The sequence below is a fragment of the Chlorocebus sabaeus genome, chromosome 24, assembly GCF_047675955.1.
Source record: "Chlorocebus sabaeus isolate Y175 chromosome 24, mChlSab1.0.hap1, whole genome shotgun sequence".
NCBI classification, from domain to species: domain Eukaryota; kingdom Metazoa; phylum Chordata; class Mammalia; order Primates; family Cercopithecidae; genus Chlorocebus; species Chlorocebus sabaeus.
Genome location: NC_132927.1, coordinates 66,908,727 through 66,930,345, shown reverse-complemented (window position 1 = coordinate 66,930,345; position 21,619 = coordinate 66,908,727). Strand labels below are relative to the sequence as shown.

Genomic DNA, 21,619 nt, shown 5'->3' with positions numbered 1-21,619 from the left:
CGCTCTTTATGCCCACTTGCTTGTAGATCAGGGACTACATCCCTCCCTTTACCTGGCCCTCATCCCATCATTCCAGGCTTCTGCAAGCCCAGGCATGGGGAGGCCGCAGCCCTGGACCCACTGGGAGCACCACACCACCCTGGACTTCCATTTGGAGGGGGTGCTGGGGGTGCTTGGTGTGAACCTATCCCGAACTTGGGCAGTGATGGGTTAGGACCACTTTCATTCCACCTCTCACATATGAAAAAGAGACTTTCCTCCTCTAAGGTACCTTTGAATGAGGACCTCACATCATGCAGGGTGAAGGAATTCTCCTGGATGTCTAACTGAAATCTCTAAAACACCTTGCTTTATCTTCTGTGGTTTATAGAAAAAGTAGTAGTCGGTGAGTAAATGCTGATTTAAGGCCCCATGAATTCAGAGCACAGTTCTTGGTACTGGAGGTGAGGCTACAGAGAGGCAGAGAGAGATGTCAGGGCTCTTGTCCTCAGGGAGAAAATCACATCCAGAAAACAACCAAAGGGCACCAGAGCTTCGGTTTCCTTATCTGTTGAAGAGTGTTAGACACCACCTGCCTTGACAGCTTCTTCCAAGGACATGACAACGTGTGAAGTGCCAAACACAAGTCTGGCACATGGGATGCCTTCAGTCAGCAGGAGCTCCTCCCTCTCTTTTTCTTCTTTTTATTATTAACAGCAAACATGAGCTAATATGGCACATACTGAGTAGAGAAGATAAAGGGATAAAACTCGTATTGACAGAAGACTTACTTATTTAAGTGGGATTCTAGCTGGGTTTGGGAAGAATTAAAGAAAGATGTGCATGAGTGGAAGTTACAATTGGGGACGTGGCACGTATAGCCATAGAGTTGTGCCAGAAAGGTAGCATTTGGTCCATATTGGCAGAAGTAATGGGTCCAGTCGGATGAGATGGTGAAAGAAGAGTGGCTAGCTGGTGGAGTGCCTTAAAGGACAAGATGCAGGCAGGGTGCGGTGGCTCACGCCTGGAATCCCAGCACTTTGAGAGGCCAAGGCGGGCGGATCACGAGGTCAGGAGATCGAGACTATCCTGGCTAACACGGTGAAACCCCATCTCTACTAAAAATACAAAAAAAATAGCTGGGTGTGGTGGCGGGTGCCTATAGTCCCAGCTACTGGGGGGGCTGAGGCAGGAGAATGGCGTGAACCCAGGAGGCGGAGCTTGCAGTGAGCCAAGATTGCAAGCAAGACTCCGTCCTCAAAAAAAAAAAAAAAAAAGGAGGTGGGAACAAAAATGATTTCTGGGGGCTGGGCACGTTGGCTCATGCCTATAATCCCAGCACTACTAAAAATACAAAAATTAGCCAGACGTGGTGGCGGGCACCTGTAATCCCAGCTACTCAGGAGGCTGAGGCAGGAGAATCACTTGAACCCAGGAGGCAGAGGTTGCAGTGAGCCGAGATCATGCCACTGCACTCTAGCCTGAGTGACAGAGCGAGAGTCCATCTTGGGGGAAAGAATGATTTTTGGAGATCTTTATAATAAGATGTGTGAGAGCTGGGTAAGCCAGGGGACAGGAAGAACACAAGGAAGGAAGCTGGGCTCGTACTGGGACTTTTACTAGGATAGTGGTGACAAGTGCAAGGGCCAGGAGAGCTGATGTCTACAGGCACCTAGGCTGATGTCCGCAGAGAAACATAAGTAGAATCTGGAAATGGCATTACCCTGAGGGGCCACGAAAGCGAGAACATTCTGAGCTTAGTGCCCAGAAGGTGTGGATGGAGGGTGGAGCAGTTGATGGTAACAAAAAATAGGGAAGAGAGACCTAGGTGATTGCGGAAGGAACCTTCGGCCCTCAGTAGCAGGCATGGGAAGATGTAGGAGCTGAGGGCCTGTGCCAGAGGCTGCCCTTCTTCATGGGACTTCCGCTCAGGCTTTTGAAGCTCACAGGACGGTGAGCATCATTGTGGAGGGTTATCTGTAGATATTTATATCAACTGAGTCATGTCTCCTGTGTAATTCTGTAAATAAACCAAGTTCTCTTTTAATGAGTTTTTAAGGTTTCATAAATAAATTGGTTTGGTTCTAAAAAGCATGCTTTTAGTAAATTCCCTGTGTTCTGAATAAAATTGGCCACTCTAATGCTTTCAGCCTGACCACAAATAGTCACATCGTGCTTGCATTTGCCTTAGTGGCGAGACTTATGCAAAGTAACACCTTGAGCCGGGAGTTCTGGAATCCCGCTTTCCTTGGACCACACATGTGGATAGTTTCTGAAATGAGTACAGTTCCTTCTGGGTCTAAGCCCACCGCTTGTCTTGTTGGGATGGGGACTCTGTGGCTTGAGCTGCAGTGTTTTCTCCCTTTGTCTCCCCACTGCAGACTACTATTTTCCAAAGTGAAGTTGCAGTCACTCTGCCGGGGCCCAGACGAGGCACTCCTGACTTGTAAGCACATGTTGCAGATATGGAAATCCTGCTACAACCTCACCAACCCCAGGTAAGAGGCCAGCAGGGCCTGCTTTGCGTGGCTTTTGCATGGGTCCCTGCCTATCAGTGCCTTCTCTGATTGGCATTCAGCAGGCATTAACTCTGTCACCCTTGTGCACCTCCAGGCCCCCAAAAGTGGCAGATGATAGCAGTGGAGCTTCACACTCCATGTTTAAGGTGCTGTTGTCCCAGTGGCTGATGCAGCCTCCAGATCCTGGGTTTCTTTTGCTTTCATTGCCGTAGTGACCCACTGGGCTCAATTCACAATGGATCTCTATCCAGTTTCTCTCTACCACCCGTTTACCTAACTCCTTTGACAAGTCTTATCTTTCTGGTAATTTATGTACAGACCAGTCTCTTCTGTGTTCCAGTTGGGGTTCCTGCAGTAATATTTAAAAGACCTGCACAGACAACAGGCTGCATGCTAGTGGCTATTACCCTGATAAAAGATCACTGTGAAAAAGTTAAAATCATGGTGCATACAACTATCAAATACACACATGTCAAAGATTTTATTTGCCTTATTAACTCATGCAGGAACCCGGAAAATGTTAAGACCTATTCACAGAAGAGTCTGAAGAACAGATACTCATAGGCAGGAATGCTGAATGATTTGCAAGTAGATACAAAAACAGCATCCTGTAAGACGATGAAAGATATCGTTTGGGGTTCTTTACTACAGGGTGACAACATCAATTGTCTCTCCCCCACAAACAAAATTCACTTGCCTTATTCTCAGTTTTCTGCAGGTTAATTTCTACCCCTACAGAGCTGTAAAGTAGCTCAGTCAATGGGAAGTGAGTCAATGGTGCCTGCCCCTTTAGAGTCAGATAACCCCAGGAAGGTCTGCTGGTCAACCCCCCGCATTCCACGGACGGACACCCAATAACCTATTTGCCCATTTCCAAGTCTTGCACAGTTTTCCCTTGCATGTGTTTAGATTACTAAGTGAAGGAAGTCATGTAATGAGAAGGGATGTAATGATTCAAGTGAATTCACACAACTGCTCATACACTCAGGGTATTTTTTACCTTCCTGTGTAACTGATATCATGCTTTTAAGAATCAGGGGCCTAAAAACGTGTCACCTAAAATGTAAATGAGTACTAAGGGTGAGGTGGGCAGTGGGCTGGTGGCCGTGGTCTGCAGACACCAGCAGGGAGGGAGGGCTACGGAAGCAGCAGAACAGAGATGGGGTTCCCTGTGAGATTTGCTTTACAAACGTTTCTGCAGTTTAAAAAAAATGTTCAAAGTCAGGGCCCTGTTAAGGGGATGGACCCCCTGGAAACTGACAGACAGACCTGTGACCCCAGGCCCTGTGGGCTGTGTACCTGGAAGGAAGAGAACTCTGCCTGGAAAACCATGTGCTGTCCAGCCCCTGCCCCGCCCTCCCCAAGCAGTCCTAGGTCCCCCCGCCCCGTCCCCCCCCCCCCCATTCAAGCTGGGAGTCCCCTTCCCAGGCACAGAAATGGCGCGGCGCTGTGCTGCCGGGCGCACCCGCCCTGCGCTTGGTGAAAGGTAATCATGAGACTGGCCTCTTCCCTTTTGTGGATATGTTCTCAAAATAAAGATCATTTTAATTTTTTAAAAATTCTACATTTCTAAGTCTGGGAGCAAAAATAGAAACTGTCCACATTTATCTCCCCCGAAAGCCCCCACTCCTGGCCTATGAAATCGTCAGGATTTGGGGGAGTCTGCCTCCGAAGCAGCTAGCCGGAGATGCTGCCCAGGCAGGTTGCCTCGGCGCCGGAGCGCGTTCCTTTGCCTGTACCCCCTTTAGAAATGAAAAAATAAACCCATCAGCTTCGTGTTGCCAATTTCCCCTCAGTTTCCCACACCTCTCCCACCTCCCCACATTCCCTCCCACTTAGCAACCAAGAATATTGAATGTGAGGAGAAAAAAAATAGCAGAATTGGAAAGCTTTTTAAAAATACTTAACCAAATGCCTGGGCTGTGTCCATACTTCCTCCGTTTCCTGAAGGTTCCTTCAGGGCCAGAGTGGGGAGGACCCTGGCTCTAGGCAGTGTCTGGTGGGGACTGGCAGATGGGGTGGGCGGTAGAGGCCCCACCGGTCACTCAGAATTCCCCCTCTATCTCCCCACAAAGCCTTAAGGGAGGGGTGGTGAATCACGCAGCCCCTTATTAAGGAGTGTCCTGTCTGGTTTTTTAACTTGGGTAGAAATAAATGTTTCTCCTGTGTAGCCTTTATCATTGTGTAAATGCAGTCTTCCCCCCCAGCCTGCTCAGTAAGAGGTGACCCTGGCAACAGAATAAAGCCTGAAGGAAGGGCTGTGTCTTTCGGGGGACACATACCTTGCAGCGCTCCAGAGTGGGGCCGCTGCGGCTCCAGCAGCCAAGAGGCTGGGATCAGGGCATACAGGGATTTAGAGAAGGGTGGAATCACATGAACAGGCACCTAAGAATCATGCCTTCTTTAAAATAAAATGAAAACTGAGCAGAAAGCATTTTGGCAGGCCGCATTTGGCTTGTCCCCGGAGCTGGTCCGTGCTGACGTCCAGCTTCCTTGCTTCTGAGCATGCTGGGTTTGTTTTGGGCCCTCTGCTCGACCTGCCAGTTCCCCAGTCTTCCCCACCCCCTTCCAGATCCACCCCAGGCTCTGCACAGGCCTCCAGGGCAGTGAGACGAGGAAGACGTGGGCAGTAGCAGGGAGTGAGTGGCCAAATTGAGAACAGACCCTAGCTTCTAGCTTCGTATTCTCAGCAACCCATTCCCTCTTCTCAACTTTTGCTTAAAGAGGGGGAAAAAAATTACACTGAGCTAGTCGCTAAACTGAGCGTTGGAAAACTTGCAAATAGCGTTCCACCTGCAGTTGGAGATGCGTCTCCTGCTGTGAGCAAAATGGTGGGCGGCGTTCTCTTACATTTGGCGAGGTGTTTGTCATTTCAGAAGCCTGGATTCTATTTCCCTCGGTCTGCAGTTTTGCTTGCAGTTGGGATAGAAATCTGTCTCATGCTTTGTCTCCTCTCCCTGGGTGAAGTGTAAGGCTCCCTCAGTCCTTGTGCATGTTGACCTGGCCACTCAAGACAGTGTGAATTCTGACTAGAATCTCACCCGAAGGTCCCAGCAGGCTCCCTGAACTGAATCGCAGAGCATTTCAGCCAGGGATGGTAATAACCGTGTTTCTTGAACCTTCTCCCTGCCAGCACTGCACTAGGCCATTGATGTGTTATCTTCAATGCCTACATTAGCCTTGCAAGATAGCTACCATTACTTCCATTTTACAGAAAATAAAATTGAAGCTAAAAGTGGCTAAATAACTTGCCTAAGTTTTTCCAATTGAATATGTAGCAGAACAGTGATTCAGCCCCAGGCCTAACATCAAAGCTCTCTCCACACTAGCATGCTTGCCTCTCTTGAGCTGACAACCAGTTTCTTTTCATTTTTTATTGTTAACCACTTCTTTCCCCCTCTTGTCACTGCTACTAGACCCATCTCCATCATGTACCCATGAGGTGACATCTGCAGATGATTCAAAGTCCTGTTTCAGTTACTTGCCAACAAACAGCATTTAAACACACACATACTCACATTCACATTTTTTTGCTCTAACCTCAGTTAGGAGTCAGAGATCCCATTTCATCCTTACAGTCACCAGCATTTAGGTGGAGCTTTTCTTTTATAAAGCGTATCCTCATTCCATCTTTGAAGCAGCCCCATAAAATGGGCAAAAGTCATATGATCTCATACCCATTTTACTGATGAGACAATTGAGGCTCCGGGATATTGGGAACTTACCTTGACTCTTATAATCCAGGCCTCCAAAAACAGAAGTTCCTCCCCGATCTGCCCCTGTTCTGGTTCCCTAGCCGAGGCCCTTCTTTTAGGTGCAATATTTACTGTGTGCCAGGCACTATTCCAGGAGTTGGGAAGAGGCTCAGCTGAGACAAGAGCTCCAGCGTTCTGACTCCAAGCCCACCCCACCACCACCAAGCCTCTTGTGTTTAACCTCTGTGTGGCTGTGGAAGATAGAGGATTTCCAAGAGAGGCTTCTAATGGCCAGTATAACTTTAACTCTCATTACAATTCAGTGGCTATAGGGAATAGAAGTCCCTGCATGTGTGCATCTACACATGTGGGCATCCCCTACTTACATACTATGGATTTGGGATCCTTCCCATTTCCTCTCCCTCTACTACCAGCACTCACCAGGAGTGGTTTTCTCTCCCTTCCTGCCTTGGGAAGTGCTCCTGGCAGCCTAAGGGCCTGGCAGAGAAGAGGCGAGGTGACTGGGCCATGAGGAGGAAATGGGTGGTTCACAGAAGTGCCCGAGCAGATGTGTCCCAGAGGGAGAGAGGAAGGTGACTTTCCAGCTTGCCTGAGAGACTGGCCAGAGCGAGCAAGTTAGGGAGACTCAGGGCTGCTCAAGGCCTCTCCTTGCCCCTTGTCCAGTATTCTAGGGGTCAAATGCAGATCTTGATTGGTGAAGACTCTGTACCATGTAAATGAAGAACTAAGAATTGCTTCAAGCATCCAGTAAAATTCTTAATCGGTCACAAATACCTAATTATTTTTAGTTTTTATTTTATTTTATTATTATTATTTTTTTGAGACAGTCTCGCTCTGTCGCCCAGGCTGAAGTGCTGTGGCATGATCATAGCTCACTGCAGTCTGTCTCCCAGGCTCAAGCCATCCTCTTGCCTCAGCCTCTCAGATAGCTGGGGTCGCAGGTGCGCACCACCACGCCTGACTTATTTTTTTATTTTTAATAAAGATGAAGTCTTGCTATGTTGCCCAGGCTGATCTTGAACTCCTGAGCTCAAGCTATCCTCCTGTCTCAGCCTCCCAAAGTGCTGAGGTTTCAGGCATGAACCACTGTGCCCAGCCCTAATTATTTTTAGAGAGAAAACATTCAATGTGGAAACAAAAGCATCTCTATGTTGAATAGTGGATTGTTGCGCGCACACTGTGTTCAGAAGGAACTAAGGCAGACACACTAAGGATGTGACTGAACGCCGTTTCCCAGCTGGTGGAGGGAATGTGGATCCTGTGCCATTGTCAGGGAGTGAGGTTCAAAATTCAGATGATGGTTTTGTTTGGGGTTTCTAACATTTTAACTCAGCTTCCCCGTACCTCCTACAATTGCACCAGAAGCCTAGGGATAAGTTGGCTGCAGGAATTGACTGGCCATATTAACCTCAGATGTGTGTTGTAGGTATGTGGGTTTATCCACACCTGGCATGTACCTAAAAGTTGTAAGTCTTCACAATGCTCCATCTATGTGACCTTATGTCATCCTCACACAGTTCTGTGTAGGACAACAATCCTTATCTTCATCTGATCAGGGAAGTCAGTGAGGCACAGGGAAAGCTGCCTTTCACCCAAAGTGACCTCCTCATTAGTGACAACACTGAAACATGGTGAGATGGGAAGCCTGGAAGATGAGAATGTCTGAAACAAACCTCAGATTTGGACCCCCAGAAACCCAGGCACATCCTTCCTTTGCAATGCCAGTACCTCATCACGTGTCTTGGAATCCCCAAGGTGGTGAATAATATGTCATCATTTCACTGTATTTTAAGACAAATTTTCTGAAAAACTCCTAAGTGGATTGCCATTGCAATATTCAGATAATTTGCACTTAGGAGCATTTATGTGAAAAATGCTACCTGGACAGACCTGTGCTAGAAATATTCAGTCAGTGTTGTGATGAATGGAAATTTGCGTGTACTTTTATGTTGTCTTCTGTTCGGAGACATGTATTGTTTCTCAGTCATAGAAACAATTAAAAGAGCAGTTCCCAAAAAACATGTCTGAGATGATGTAATAAGTATAGGCTGACAAACAGTCTGTCCTGAAGGAAGTTTCCTTCTGCTTCCTGTGGATTTGTCTAATGTAGTTAGAGAAATCGCTGGATGTGGAAATTGCAGCCTGTAAACTGTATTAAGTTTCATGCCAAATCTTGTTTGTACTGCTTTGGCAACAGCTGCATAAAGGAAGGAAATTGTGTTCCTTTATTGTAGAATCTGAACTTCTTCACAACAAAAAATCACTCTTAAAGCCCCCAGATTGGAAAAGAAAATAGATTCAAAGAAAAGCATTGAAGATTCAAACTTCAAGAGACAGATGTGATTCTTTTTGGAGCTGCTTTGATAGGATATCATGATACAGGAAAAAAGCAATAGTGTTTACCTACAAGCTTCCCAGAATTTAAAAAAGAAATCCATATTGGCTGAGATCCCTTAACCGTTTCCCAGTTAGGCCCTCTGTGGTCTCCCGTGTGGCATTACCGGGTGAACAATGCCAAGCCTGTTTTGTAGACGCAAGCTGGAGAGGGGACTCAGTAGAGATGGGCAGTGCAGGAAGCTGGTAGGAGTGGTGTTATGGAGGCTGCCACCAAAACCCTGCCATGTTCTCTCCCAGTCCCTGCATATCCCTAGCAGCCAGCTTTCCCCAGCTTAGGAACACTAGACAGGGCTCGTACACCTGCAGGAAAGTTAACCACACGATGTAGCACGAAGGCTTACATTCTGGGGACCCTGAGGAGCACATGACTGTGATCACAGTCAGAAAGGGGGGTCGGGGGTCCTTGAATCCAGCAGCTGCACCTTAGAACCATCTGAGGAGCTGTGAAAAATGTCGACCAGCCCAGGAGTTTTGATTTGTTCAGTCCACAGTGGGACCTAGGTGTCTGTTGTTTAGAGATGTCCTGGGTGATTTTCTCATGCAGCCTGGGTTTAGAAGCACGGGTGTGGAGCGTTGGTTCATGAAGACAACTCTTCATGGATGGCGTGTTCATGGACTCACTTGCTGAGACTTCACTTTCTAAGGTTGCTAATGCCAATCAGTTTCCCCTTGTAAGGTGGATGGAAAACGAAGCTTGAAGTTTTCATTTTTGTGTCTTCTAATGACACAAAAGAGGCCAAAATTAGCCAGGGTCTGTGGGTGTGGTTTATGCCCTGTTTGTGATAGTGAACACTGAAAGGAATCCCAGCCCAGGCCGAGCCAGGAAGCAGGATGCCTCCTTCATAAGAAAGACGCTGAAGAACATAAAAACCGCACAGAAGGTATTCACTGGCCTTCAGGAGTCGGTACAGGTTGCCTCTCTTTCCTTCCCTCCTCCCACCTTGCAGGTGACTGACATTTGTAGCTGTGTTTTGCAGTGATTCTGGACGTGGGAGCAGCCTCTTAGATAGAACCATTGCTGACAGACGACAGCTTAATACAATTACTTTGCCAGACTTCAGTGATCCCGAGACAGGTGAGAATAAAAAGCCAGAGGGGACAAAATGGTGTCATGGAGAATGTGGGGGCCTGGGACCAAGTGACATGGGATGAGACTGATCGGGTTGAGGTTGGAATAATTTCTCGCACAAATGGTTTAAACACTCAATCGAGGTGCATTTCTCCAGTGTCTTTCTCAAGTGTTTGTTCTCGGTGGGGCCAGTCATATGGTTTGCCCAGCACAGTGCTTTGAAATCGGTTTCCCCCTTTGCTCTTGGAACTTAAAGTTTGAAACTAAAATGAGGTGGTTTCTGTCCCCATCAGGTTTCCCCTCTGCTTCCCTGTGTCTCCCTCTCGCTTTGGGTTTCAGACCTCGCTGAAAGCAAGGTTCGCTTTCTAATCAGTTGCACATATAAACACCCAGCACAAGACCCCAAAGGGTGGCAGGTGGGTTCCACTGTCCCCACGCAGAGGCCCAAGGCACTTCCTGCCTATGAGCAAATCTGCACACCTCGTTGTGTGTGTGTTCCACATTCGCCTGAGTACAGGGGAGTGAGTCCACCTGCGTAGACCCCACAACGGTGACCCAGGTGAAGTGTCCCTTACCTGAGATGCCCAGGACCAGAAGTGTGTTGGGTTCGGGAATATTTACATAAGCATAATGAGATATCCTGGGATTGCACCTAAGTCTAAACACAAAGTCCATTTCTGTTTCATATACACCTATACACAGAGCCTAATTTTAGGCAATTTTATACAATATTTTAAAGAATTTTGTTCATGAGACAAAGTTTTGACTGCATTTTGACTGTGGCCCATCACGTGAAGTCAGGTGCGGAATTTTCCACTTGTGTTGTATCAGCACTCAGAAACGTCTGGATTTTAGAGCATTTCAGATTTTGGATTTTCAGATTAGGGACGCTCAACCTGTACCAACGATTCAGTGGTAACCTGGGTGACTTGACAGACCCACAAAACACATAGACCTGCTCTTCTTTGAGCCTCAAAAATCATTCTAGAGCATCATTTGGAACCTGCTCCTGTTCCTTCTCCCCCACCCACAGGGGACTGTGTACGGCTTCATCTCTATCTGGGTATGCCTGGTCTTTTATGGGCTGGCTGCATGAAAGGGACCACGAGGTTGTTTTTTGGCCCTTGTGCCACATCCCAGCTCCTGCCAGAACCTTTCCAAAGAAAGCCCTAGAGCAGCTCTGAGTCCTGCACTGCCAGGGCTTGTCCCCCGGAAAACCTATCCAGGTGGGCTAAGAGGGATAGGGCCTTTGGGAGCCAGATGTGATGCTCAAGCCAGGCCCACCCCCACAGCTGCCTTGCAGACTGCATATCTGCCCTAGGCTCCCTTCTACCAAATTTAAAGTCAGCTTGAGAAATCAGATCCATAGGTCCTGCGGCTCCTGGGTCAAAAGATTTTTGAGTGCTGGAAGCGGCACAAATCGTAAATTGGTGCAGTTTAATCTGGCTTGCAGCTGCTGCTTAAAATGTGGACTGAGCCATGGAGAAACTCGCCCCCTGGAGTGGCCTGACCACTCTCCAGACAGGTCAGCGGTCGTTGGTGGGCTTAGACTGCACACCAGGCAGAGACCCTGGCTGGAACAGCACAGCAGAGTTCTGCCTCATCCCAGCTCCTGCTGAGGCACCTGTCTAGGCCCTGTCATTGTAGGAAAGAGGTCAGGCTGTCAGGACTAGCCACTGCAAGGTGAGGCTCAGACACAGAGAATCAGAGGAAGTGAAACACACTATATATATAGCACCAGCAGCAATTTTGGCTGATTCAAAACAGCTGCTGTGGCTACCCAGCGCTGTCTCCCCGCTTTTCTCCCTCCTGAGTATCCTGTGAGAACAGCCACACTAATTCCTTCCAGCTGGCCTGGACCTTAATTTCCCTGGAAGTCCCAAGACTTTAATGCCACATCACATTGAGGACAGATAGGGTCAGAAAATAAATGAGGTCCTTGTTATTCATTCTTCCCGTTGCCCCTTGGGACATTTCCCCTAGTGTGCCTGAGAGTCTCTCTCTTCAGATTCAGCTTTCTCAGATGCCACGGTGTTTAGGAAAGATGTGCCTATGTGACACAGTCTGGGGTGTCACTGCCCTGGGTTGGGCCTGGCCCCCGGGTCTTCCTCCTCCCCCTCTGCTTATTGGTACTGATGCAGCCCGTCTCTCAGGTGGGCCACCATTCATTTCCGGAGAGCCTAGGTGTTTGGAGTCAGGACCGTGGGCTCCTATACCGTTCCTCAACAACAGGGGGAAGCCACAGCCTCTCAGGCACTGCCACAGATGGTTTCATTGTCGAGTCATCCACGAGAGTCCCTCTGAGACTCCTGCCACCACCCTACACTGCCCCCCACCCAACCAGGCAGCTGCAAAATACTGATTTGCACGCCAGCAATTTAACCAAGAGATCAGAGAATTAGAAAAATGGAAGGCCATTTTAGGAGGCCTTATCATTTGTAAACAAGGGTAAAACATTCTGAAATGACAATGTAAATCAAAGAAACTTACACATTGGGAAGGCTTGCTTTAAAATGGGGAAAAATGCCTCCACCTTGATTAATAGAGCCCAACTGCATGTGGTTCAGCTCATGGTGCAGTCACAGAACGGGCAGATACTCTCATTCACACACCTGTGTGGAGAAGCCCGCCTTGCGAACCACCCACAGATTTTTTATTTCCCTCACCTTGATTTGATTTGAAGAGGAAATACATTTACATAATTCAAAAGCCAAAAACTAATTCTCAAGGTGCTGTAGAGAAGTTTGGCTTCCCTCCCTGCCCGTCCATCTTATTTGTTCCTAAAGACAACCGTATTTATTAGCTTTTTGTTTACGCTTCCAGTGTTTTTTCATGCAAACAAGCATATATATCATTTCCCCTGCCCCTTTACATAAACGATCACACACTATATATGCTTTTGAGCACCTGCCATTTTGCACTTCACAGCATATCTGAAGATGCCTCCATATCCATCCGTGGAGAATTTCCTTATTCTTTTTTACAGTCATATAGTATTCCATGACACATGGATTTTACTTTCTGGATTCTTATCCATCCAGCATGACCACAGTCATTTTTCCTCCCTTTGCCTTTGAACAGTTTTCATGTGCTAAAGGAGCCTGGCTAATTTTGAATATCTACTGCAGCACTGCCCATCTAGAAAAGCAACTGGGCTATAGAGGAAAAGAGAAAAGGACCTTATCTGAGGTCAGAATGGTTCCCAGTGAAACAGAAGTGACCCTGAGATCAAATGTGGCCTGGGAGAACCCAGCCCTGGCGGGTGGCAGCTCATCAGCATCATGCCCAACGCTTCACTGCTTTTCTAAATCCCTTTTAAAGGGCACAGGCGTCCGACACAAGCAGAGCTTTGCGGTGTTAGCATCCGTGAGGGTGCACAGCCACAGCCACAGTGAACGTCCGCTGTCGAGATCCTGCCAACCCTGGGGCACCGGCCCAGGATCACCCACTGTGCAGGCAGATTCCTCTGTGAGGCCTCAAGTCCTCTTGGATCTGTTTTGTTTTGTTTTTTGTTTTCCCCCAAAACTAAATTTATTTTCTTTTTCTGTTTTTTAATTTCTATTATGGAAAAATTTCTAATATGCCAGAACAGAGATACTAATATTCCCATTGCCCACCAGTGAGTTTTAGCAATCAGCATTCTCATTTGATCTCTCCCTCCTGTCCCATACTTGCTTTTCCTAGAGTATTTTAAGGCAAGTCCCTAACATCCTATTTTGCCTGTTAAAATTTCAGGATATATGTCTAACTGATAAGAGCTTAAAAATATATAAAATCGACAATACTGTTATTATATATCCTGGGTCCTTATACGGTGCGGCCTCAGTGTTCATGGTTTTGGAAGTGGTTGGTTAACTGGAATACGGTTTCCTACCTCTGAAATTGTCCACATGCAGAGCTGTGGAATAACATGAGGAGTCACCCATGTCCATAAGCTTTGAACTGGCCAAGTCCACTGTAGCTAATAGAGTGGAATTTTGTTTCATTAAACAGACATGTCAAACTAAAATAACCCCCCTTTCAGAACATGACTTCCCCTTAGGTATCACCTTGGGCGCCCCTTCCTCCTGCCTCTGCCATCTCATAGGTCCCAGCCAGTGGAAGAGGACTCAAATAGAGTGACAGTCTTTACTTTGAAGCTCTGAGTCATTGTCTTGTCTTTGGAATAAGTTGGTAGTTCCTTCAATAGAGAATGAAAAAATATATATTTTATTCCTTTGCCTTTAAAACAGGATGTGGGGTAAGGGGATTTATCTTTAATAATTGGTAGATATCAACAAATACCTATCCAAAGCAAAATAAGTCTTTTAACTTGAAAGTTTGATCCACTTTGTTTGAGTAAATTTCTCATTGCAGCTGTGGTGGTCTCCCCATTGCCATGTGTTCCTCCAGCTATAAGACATGAAGGCAGCCATACTGGCTTTTTTCCCCAAAGTGCCCAACCAGCACACCCAACCATAGACCACCCCAGAAAGCTTAGCACCCCCTTGTCATAATGCTGGGACCATGACATAGTGTTGCACCTCGGTACTCTGCACCTTGGAAAACCTTATTTTCAAGTAAACTGTATATAAGTGCTTCTCATAAAAAACAAATCTATGTAAAGTCAAGTCCTAACCCGTTCCAGATGAAAAGCAAATTGTTTCCTCTAGAATATTCTGGATATTGTAGGCTAAAGATGTATTATTTTCAGCAGATCACACTGCTGAATCTGTGCCCAGGTAAATCTTGAGTTATTTTTATTCGATGGTGGTGTTGTGGACCAACTAAATAACCAGCGGAAAAACAAATTTGTTTTCTTCGAAAAGCACTTGTATTCTATTGTCAAGTAGAGGAATGATTGTGTATTACATGACCTCATTTTCTTTGCAGCTTATGTGAGTATATTAAAAGCGAGTTTATTTTTTTCTTTGTGTTTCTAAAGTTTTTTTTTTGCCTTTACCCTTTTTTTCTCTTTCACTTTTTTAGTGTCAGATTCCTCCTCCTCCTCCTCTCCTCTTTCAAGAACCGAATCTCCTCTCCACCTGTTTGTGTCTTCTCATCTTCATTCTCATCCCAAACCCGATACCTTTGTGTGGCCCCCTGCAGCTCATTCATTCAGTGACGCAGGTCCCCGCCGGGAACCCTCTCTCTGTAAACATGGTTTTTCCTTTCTTGTGAGACCTACTTCATTTGCCTGTTTTACCTTCTGATAATCTTCCTAACTGATAAGCTGGAGAGGAAATGTCTTCAGACTTGTCAGAAAGAAATCTTGCTCATTGGAAAATCCGAAAGCTGTTTGGGCAGAAGGAAACCTGAGATTGCAGGCATTGGAGCCCATGTTCCAACCTCCTCTTTGCAAAGTAAAGGAAACCTTCTGGGCAGGACGGATAGAAGCTTTTCTAGAATATTGCCTCTAATTCTTGGGCCCTTCCGTGCTTTCCTGGAGTTGATATAAATGCATAAAAATTAATCCTATTAAAAGGCAAATTACAACATTTCACAAGTAATAATTTAATCCTAAAAACTCCTGTTTTCAATTTAGAAATTAATTCAACCAGTGTATAATCACGAAGGCCGTATTCTAAAGATCAGGGCCACAGCCTGCTCAATGTGTGGTTCTCAAACTTTGCCATGCATTAAAACCACACAGAGAACCTTTAAAGCAGCGGATCCCCTGGTCCCCACCCCCAACTTTACATTCACGAGGCCTGAGGTGGGGCCTGGGAATCTGGATTTCTAAATTGCTCCCCTGTGATTCAGTGCCAGTGGGTTTTAGGCCACATTTTGAGAAGCAGTGCTGTAAACTGTCTTCCATTCGCAGCGAAGGAAAATGTGGGGTTTGTGTCGTGAAACCGTGCGGAGAAATTGAACAGTATTTTAGTCTAATCTTGCTTTTAGATAACACAGAAATTTTGAAAGTCAGCTTTAGGGAGTTCCACAACCTGTCCATGAACAGCAACAAGAAAGATCCCTGTATGAAAATGAACACTGGTTGGTAAAACCTTAAATGGGACCTAAATGTGAATCTGGCCCGGGGAGTCCGCCCTTGTTTTCTTTTGCTCATTTATTTAATGTTCACTGCCAGCACTGCCAGAAAATTTAATCTCTGTATCTCTGATTTATAAGGGCTCATCTTTGTTCCAAATGCCCAGTTATATGCTGAACAAAAGCTCTTAAGGGGAACTGCTGCCAGAAAAAACCACTTTCTCTAATGTGCACATCTTTCGGATGGCTCACCCGCTGTGTTCGGCTCTCGCACACACAAAACCAGGGCAGAAATTAGATTACCATTTAAAATAAACCATCCACACCGAGAAGCCCGCTGACCATACTTATCTGCATATTAAGTGTTCTGAACTTTGTTTTAATGGCAATCCCAGTTTTATGAAATGGAAGATGAAGATACTGTGTAAACACCGTGTATGTTGTTTTTAATTCATTTCTTTAAAAAGGCATTTTCTCTTAATACAATGCCTACTGGCAATTGCCAACTTCGATTTTTCCAGAAAAATTCTTTACACTGACTTTTGTTGAGTTTATTGTCTGAAAATGGGATCTTTCCATTCTAGAATAACATGGTATGTTCCCACTGCCCCATCCACTCTTTTCTGCACAACAGACTCACCTGCCCATATTTATCGTGTTGCATCCTGGGAGCCCTGTGCTCCTGTAAGCCTTTGAAGATTGAAGTGCCGACTCTTCAGGGGAGGCACTTTATATCTGATTAATCAGTGACTTTCTGGGGTGATGAGCACCCACTGGGCTTTCTGCTGAATGGAGTGTGTCCTGGGCAGTGCTCAGTTGTTTATTCTTAATAAGCTGAAGTCATCTTTCCATCCTCAGGGAGTGTCTAGCCAGTAGCCAGGTGTTTCAGCTGAGACTGAAGCTCTCGAGAATCCACCCCTCCCGTAGAGTCAGCATTTAGGTAGAGAGGGGAAAACATACTGACAAATGTAGAATTTCTTAATTAAAACTTAATGATTTTAAGTCCCAACTTTTCCATTAGGACAAGCAGATAGTCAAGCCCTGAAGTTTTATGAATTTCTCCCTCCAACCCTTTGACTTCATAGAAGGGAAAATTAGCCCAACCCTACAAACCATTGGAGTCGTGATTAGGGTTAATGTGTGGAAAGACCCAAAACCTGCTCGTTTGATTCTTTTTCCCTTCCCTTTGGAATTTCCTGCTCTGGAAACAAAATACATTGCATGAATGGGTCAGCCTTCATGTGCTGGGTGAACATTTAAATGGATAGGGGAATGCCCAATTGGTCTTTCTTTGGTTAAAAAAAAAAAATTATTAGTGGAAAAATGTGTGCCACTCTTGAATGGAAATATGATTCCAGACAGCCAGACTTACAGTTGGAAGGTTATTAGAACTCTGTTCGCTTTTTTAGCCTTAATTTTGATTTTTCAAATGTTTTGTTTCTTGGTTTTAATTTTTGGTTTGATCTGTTGTTCCAAGGCAACTCTCCAGAAGCATACTTTCATGGTTTTCCTTCCCTTTTTTCAGTTAGTAAGTAGTTTACCAATCTATTAATCCTTCCGAGGGCCTCCAGAATCACACTCTCCCCACCATGGAATGTGCATTGTGGTTGTTGAGCGCTGAGAATGCTGAGATGACGTGGACATCCCTCTGCCACCTGCCTGCCCACTCTGCCACCTGGAGCCCATCCCTCCTGAGAGCCTCATGCATTCAGCGCAGCTTGGGTTTATATATGAGGAGGCAGTATTGATCTGAGAAGGACTACAAAAGAAGGCATTGCAGGGAAAAGGGCCAACTCTAGGTGTGCAGTGGGTGGATAAGAAGCACTCCTGGCACTGATTGGAAGCATGAGATGCCCCGCCTTCCCAAGGCAGGTGGCCGGTAAATTTTAGGTAGAGGAAACCAGTTGGATCTTGAAATTTCTGTAATTAATCCAACCTTTATTGTTCATAGGAGAGCAATTCTAACTGTTAATTTTTCTGAAAATAAGCAGACATCATAAAACTTAAAACTGTGTCTACCAAAATTTAAAGGAATTGCTTAATTCCCTGGATGTAGGATCAGTGCTTTTTTTCTTTTTTTCTTTTTTTCTTTTTGAGACAAGGTCTCACTCAGTAGATCAGGCTGGAGTGCAGTGACACAATTACAGCTCACTGAAGCCTGGAACTCCAGGGCTCAAGCGAGCCTCCCACCTTGGCCTCTTCAGCAGCTGGGACACCAGGCACACACCATCACACCCAGCTAATTTTTAAATTTTTAGCAGAGAGGAGGCCTCACTGTGTTGCCCAGGCTGGTTTCCAACTCCTGGGCTCAAGCGATCCTCCCACCTCGGCCTCCCAAAGTGCTGGGATTACAGGCGTGAGCCATCACGCCTCGCCTTACAGTGCTTTTGGCGGTGTTTAAGTCATTAGTGAATTGTCACATTTTCCAAAGGATGTTTCTTAGACCACTGATTCTCTTTGGTCAAATGTATTTGGACAATAGTCCGTCTCCTGCCTAGTGCTTCATAGTTCACCTTAACCACATTAAATGTTCTGAGAAGTCCCGCACTTTGACCCAGTGTTCCCAAGCTAATTTAATCATTTTTTCCACCCTAGGAAATCAGTGTTCCATGGATTGTATTTGGGGAAATGCTGGTGGATATGGGGATCCAGTGCATTTGAATGACCGGAGCCTTTAGCTTATGGCAAATACTGCCCCTCAACCTTAAGAGTTGATTCCACCCTCCGAAATCCAGCTCAGCCTAGTTGTGCCTTCATTTCTGGCCTAAAAATAGTCCATAATAGAAAAGAAGTATATGTTGCTGTTGTCATCACACATTAGGTGCTTCATAAAAGAGATTTCCTTGCCAGGTCCCTTTCACCATCGAGGGCCAGCTCTGGAGTCAGCCGGCAACTCACTGCATCGCCCTGGGCCTCATTTCCTCATCTGGAAAAACGTAAATTCTATAGTTTTTCTGTGTACACCGCCGCCCTTATGATTTGGCAGCCGTGGGTCCTGGTTTTAAGGGCGAGTCAGGTGCCTTCCCCCTGAGTTACGCCCTGGGCAGCTAGGACCAGAAGAGTGGAAGTGGCTGAGCAGGATGGGAAGGAAGCAGCAGGGCTGTCTGCATGCTGCACATCACTTCTTAGAGGACCCCAGGTGCTCCCCTGCAGGTGCCCTAGCAGTGGTCTTTTTGGAGAAAAATCTGTGCTAATGTTTTATTCCCCTCTCCAAGAACGTGCTAAAATCAAGATTACCGACTTGAGTTCTTGGCTCCATTTTTCCTATCACTGATTCTAGTGAAATTGCTGCTCTCTTTAGCAGTAAGTCACCGGGAGAAGAGAGTAAACACATTAATGAAAGAACATCCCTCTAAAATAAAATAAGATTGAGAAAGGAATTCAAGAGAGTAGTGATGTTTTTCTCTTTCCATTATGACTAGCATTTTATTGAGTTGCATTTTCTAACACTCAAGAATGTATATTATGATCAGGAGGTGACTAGTCCATTAGGCGGTTTTAGTCTCTGTTCCTGCTTAATAGAATAAAGTAGCTTTAAAAGAAATCTATGTATATATGGGAACATCATTCTGTGATGACCGTACCATTTTTGAGGGGTGGTAATTTTAAAACTTCAGCCCTAATATAGAACCTTTTTTTTACTATTTTAATTAAACTAAAATTAATTTAATATAATTCTCCTTAATTAGTTCTGTAGTATCTTTCTTTAAACAAGATTGAGTGGAATGACAGGAGACTGACAAGCCACCAGTAAGTGGCACTCAGGTAGAAGTTGGGGAGTGTGTCCAGCATTAGAATATCATCCCAACCTGGGAGGCTTTCCTCAGGATGCCGGCAGTCAGGCACTTGGAGGCTCAGAGAGCCTTCCCCAGGCAGACGGCCCTTCCACCCCGAGATATAGGCTCATGAATATACATTGGGGAGGGTTCAGGTGGAGATGGAAGCATCTGCCCAATGTAGTCCTCCAGAAGGTACTGTCTCTAGTGCAGAGCCACCGGCGGCCGCTCGCTCTGACAGCTGGCACCTTCCCGCATGCGTGTGAACGGCTTCCCTCCATGCTTTCCGTGTGACCGCCTGGCCCTGCCAGCACCCGCCAGCAGCATGCTGCGCTAGCCCCGCATGCTCACCGGTGACGACATGTCCCCGGCCCTCCCTGCCTTACTGGGGTCCTTCCCTGGAAAGAGCTTTCCCCTCTCAGGACAAGACACGTGCTGTCAGGTTTAAACAGTGCTTGCTATTCTGTTAAAGTCAGTGGGAAACTGATCCCGTCTTGGGGCTATGAGTCTTAATCCTTTTTTCACTTGGTGAAAAACGGAAGTGTCTACTAGAATGGTGACCAAGGTGATTTATTTATCAGAGGAACCCACAGCAGGAGCCCTCATGGTTGGTGGGACTGGGTGGGCAGCGGCCCCGCCCCTGCTGTCACACTGGGGGACACAAGGCGCGAGGGCAGTTCCCAGGGAAGCAGCAGATGGAGAGGAGAGCTGTGGCAGCGCGGTGCAAGGAGCCACCACCTGGAGTCGCCTCCTCAGAAAGCAGGACTACCCTACAGCAAAGATGGGAATTGTCCTAACTCCCGGGCGCCAGGGAAATGAGGGAACAGCAGTTATGTTTTTTTAAAGGTATGGAGAAATATGCCTGCTTTGAGGGCCGAAGTGAGAGTGGACACTCACGCCTCTTCCTCTCCCTTCAAGAAATAAGAGACAGCCATGACTAGCTCCTCCGCCTCCTCCCATCCTCAGCCCCCAGGACATTCTGGTTCATCAAGCACAGGTGACACACAGAGACAGAAGGGCACAGAGCTGCCAGCAGTCTGCAGTGTTGGACTGATTTATTTCCAAGCCCTATCTTGAGAAACAGAATTTTTTTTTTTCCTGTTAAGAAATGAAAATTCTAAAGCAAAGCTAGCTGACAGAATGCTGAGTCATTCTGATTGCTGCTTAATATTCAGGTTCTTTAAGAGATGGAACTGCTGCTTTTTCTTATTATTTTAATTGTTTTGGGGGCACACCTTCCAAGAACTGGATGGTAAATAAGTTGACAGAATTTGGAATCATTTCAAGGTCAAGGGAAAACAGGTACAGAGATTCATTAGCAGCAGGTGATTTCTGCATGCCCACAACTGCAGTGGCTCAGCTACTTGTCAGAAAAATATGGGGAGGGCAGGTGTCTGCCGCTGCAGCATTGGACAGAAAGAATGTGGGTGCCAAACAGAGATGGGGCTTGGGGTGCGGCCACGTGCCGTTGTTCTCCCACGTTCACGCCCATGAGGCATGGAGTGAGTTCTCCAGGGCTGGGAAGCAAGGAGCTGCCCCAAATCCTGCCAGCCTCGTGTGAGGTGGTCGGCTGACGTCTTTCTTTTGGTAGAGGATGTTTTTCACACATCATGTAATGTGGCTATCCATTGTTCCTGGCACTGGAATGCTTGCCAAGTCACCGGGTGGGCAGGATTCCATCTGAGATCCAGCTCATCTTCTATGTGCTCTGAGGGGAGAGGGAAGGTGAGGTGTCCTTCAGACTGCAGCCACTTAACTGAGGCCACCAGATAGTTAGAAGGAGCGCTGGAATATAATAGATGCTATTTATTTGGCAACACTGCGTGTGACAAATACAGGGATATGAAGCATAACTAAGCCACTTAATTTATCAGTTATGCCCTTTTCTTTCCTTTTTTTTTTTTTTTTTTTTTTGAGACAGAATCTCACTGTGTCACCCAGGCTGGAGTGGAATGGTGCCACCTCAGCTCAATGCAACCTCCGCCTCCTGGGTTCAAGCGATTCTCCTGCCTTAGCCTCCCGAGTAGCTGGGATTACAGGCACCCGCCACCAGGCCCGGCTAATTTTTTTTTTTTTTTGTATTTTTAGTAGAGATGGGGTTTTGCCATTTTGGCCAGGCTGGTCTCAAACTCCTGACCTCAAGTGATCCACCCACCTCAGCCTCCCAAAGTGCTGGGATTACAGGCGTGAGCCACC

The 21,619-nt window shown here is 46.4% G+C and overlaps 1 protein-coding gene across 3 annotated transcripts in view; it reads left to right on the top strand.

Annotated features, from left to right (window-relative positions):
• Positions 1-21,619, top strand: part of TTC7B (tetratricopeptide repeat domain 7B) — a 271,311-nt gene that overhangs the window by 190,272 nt on the left and 59,420 nt on the right. For 2 of the 3 annotated variants that reach the window (XM_037984383.2, XM_037984385.2), the window contains exons 16-18: positions 2,361-2,477; positions 9,589-9,686; positions 17,125-17,175. In XM_037984383.2, the coding sequence (XP_037840311.1) occupies positions 2,361-2,477; positions 9,589-9,686; positions 17,125-17,175 (266 nt within the window). The remainder of the gene's footprint in view (positions 1-2,360; positions 2,478-9,588; positions 9,687-17,124; positions 17,176-21,619) is intronic. The other variant, XM_007987574.3, reaches the window with a different exon arrangement.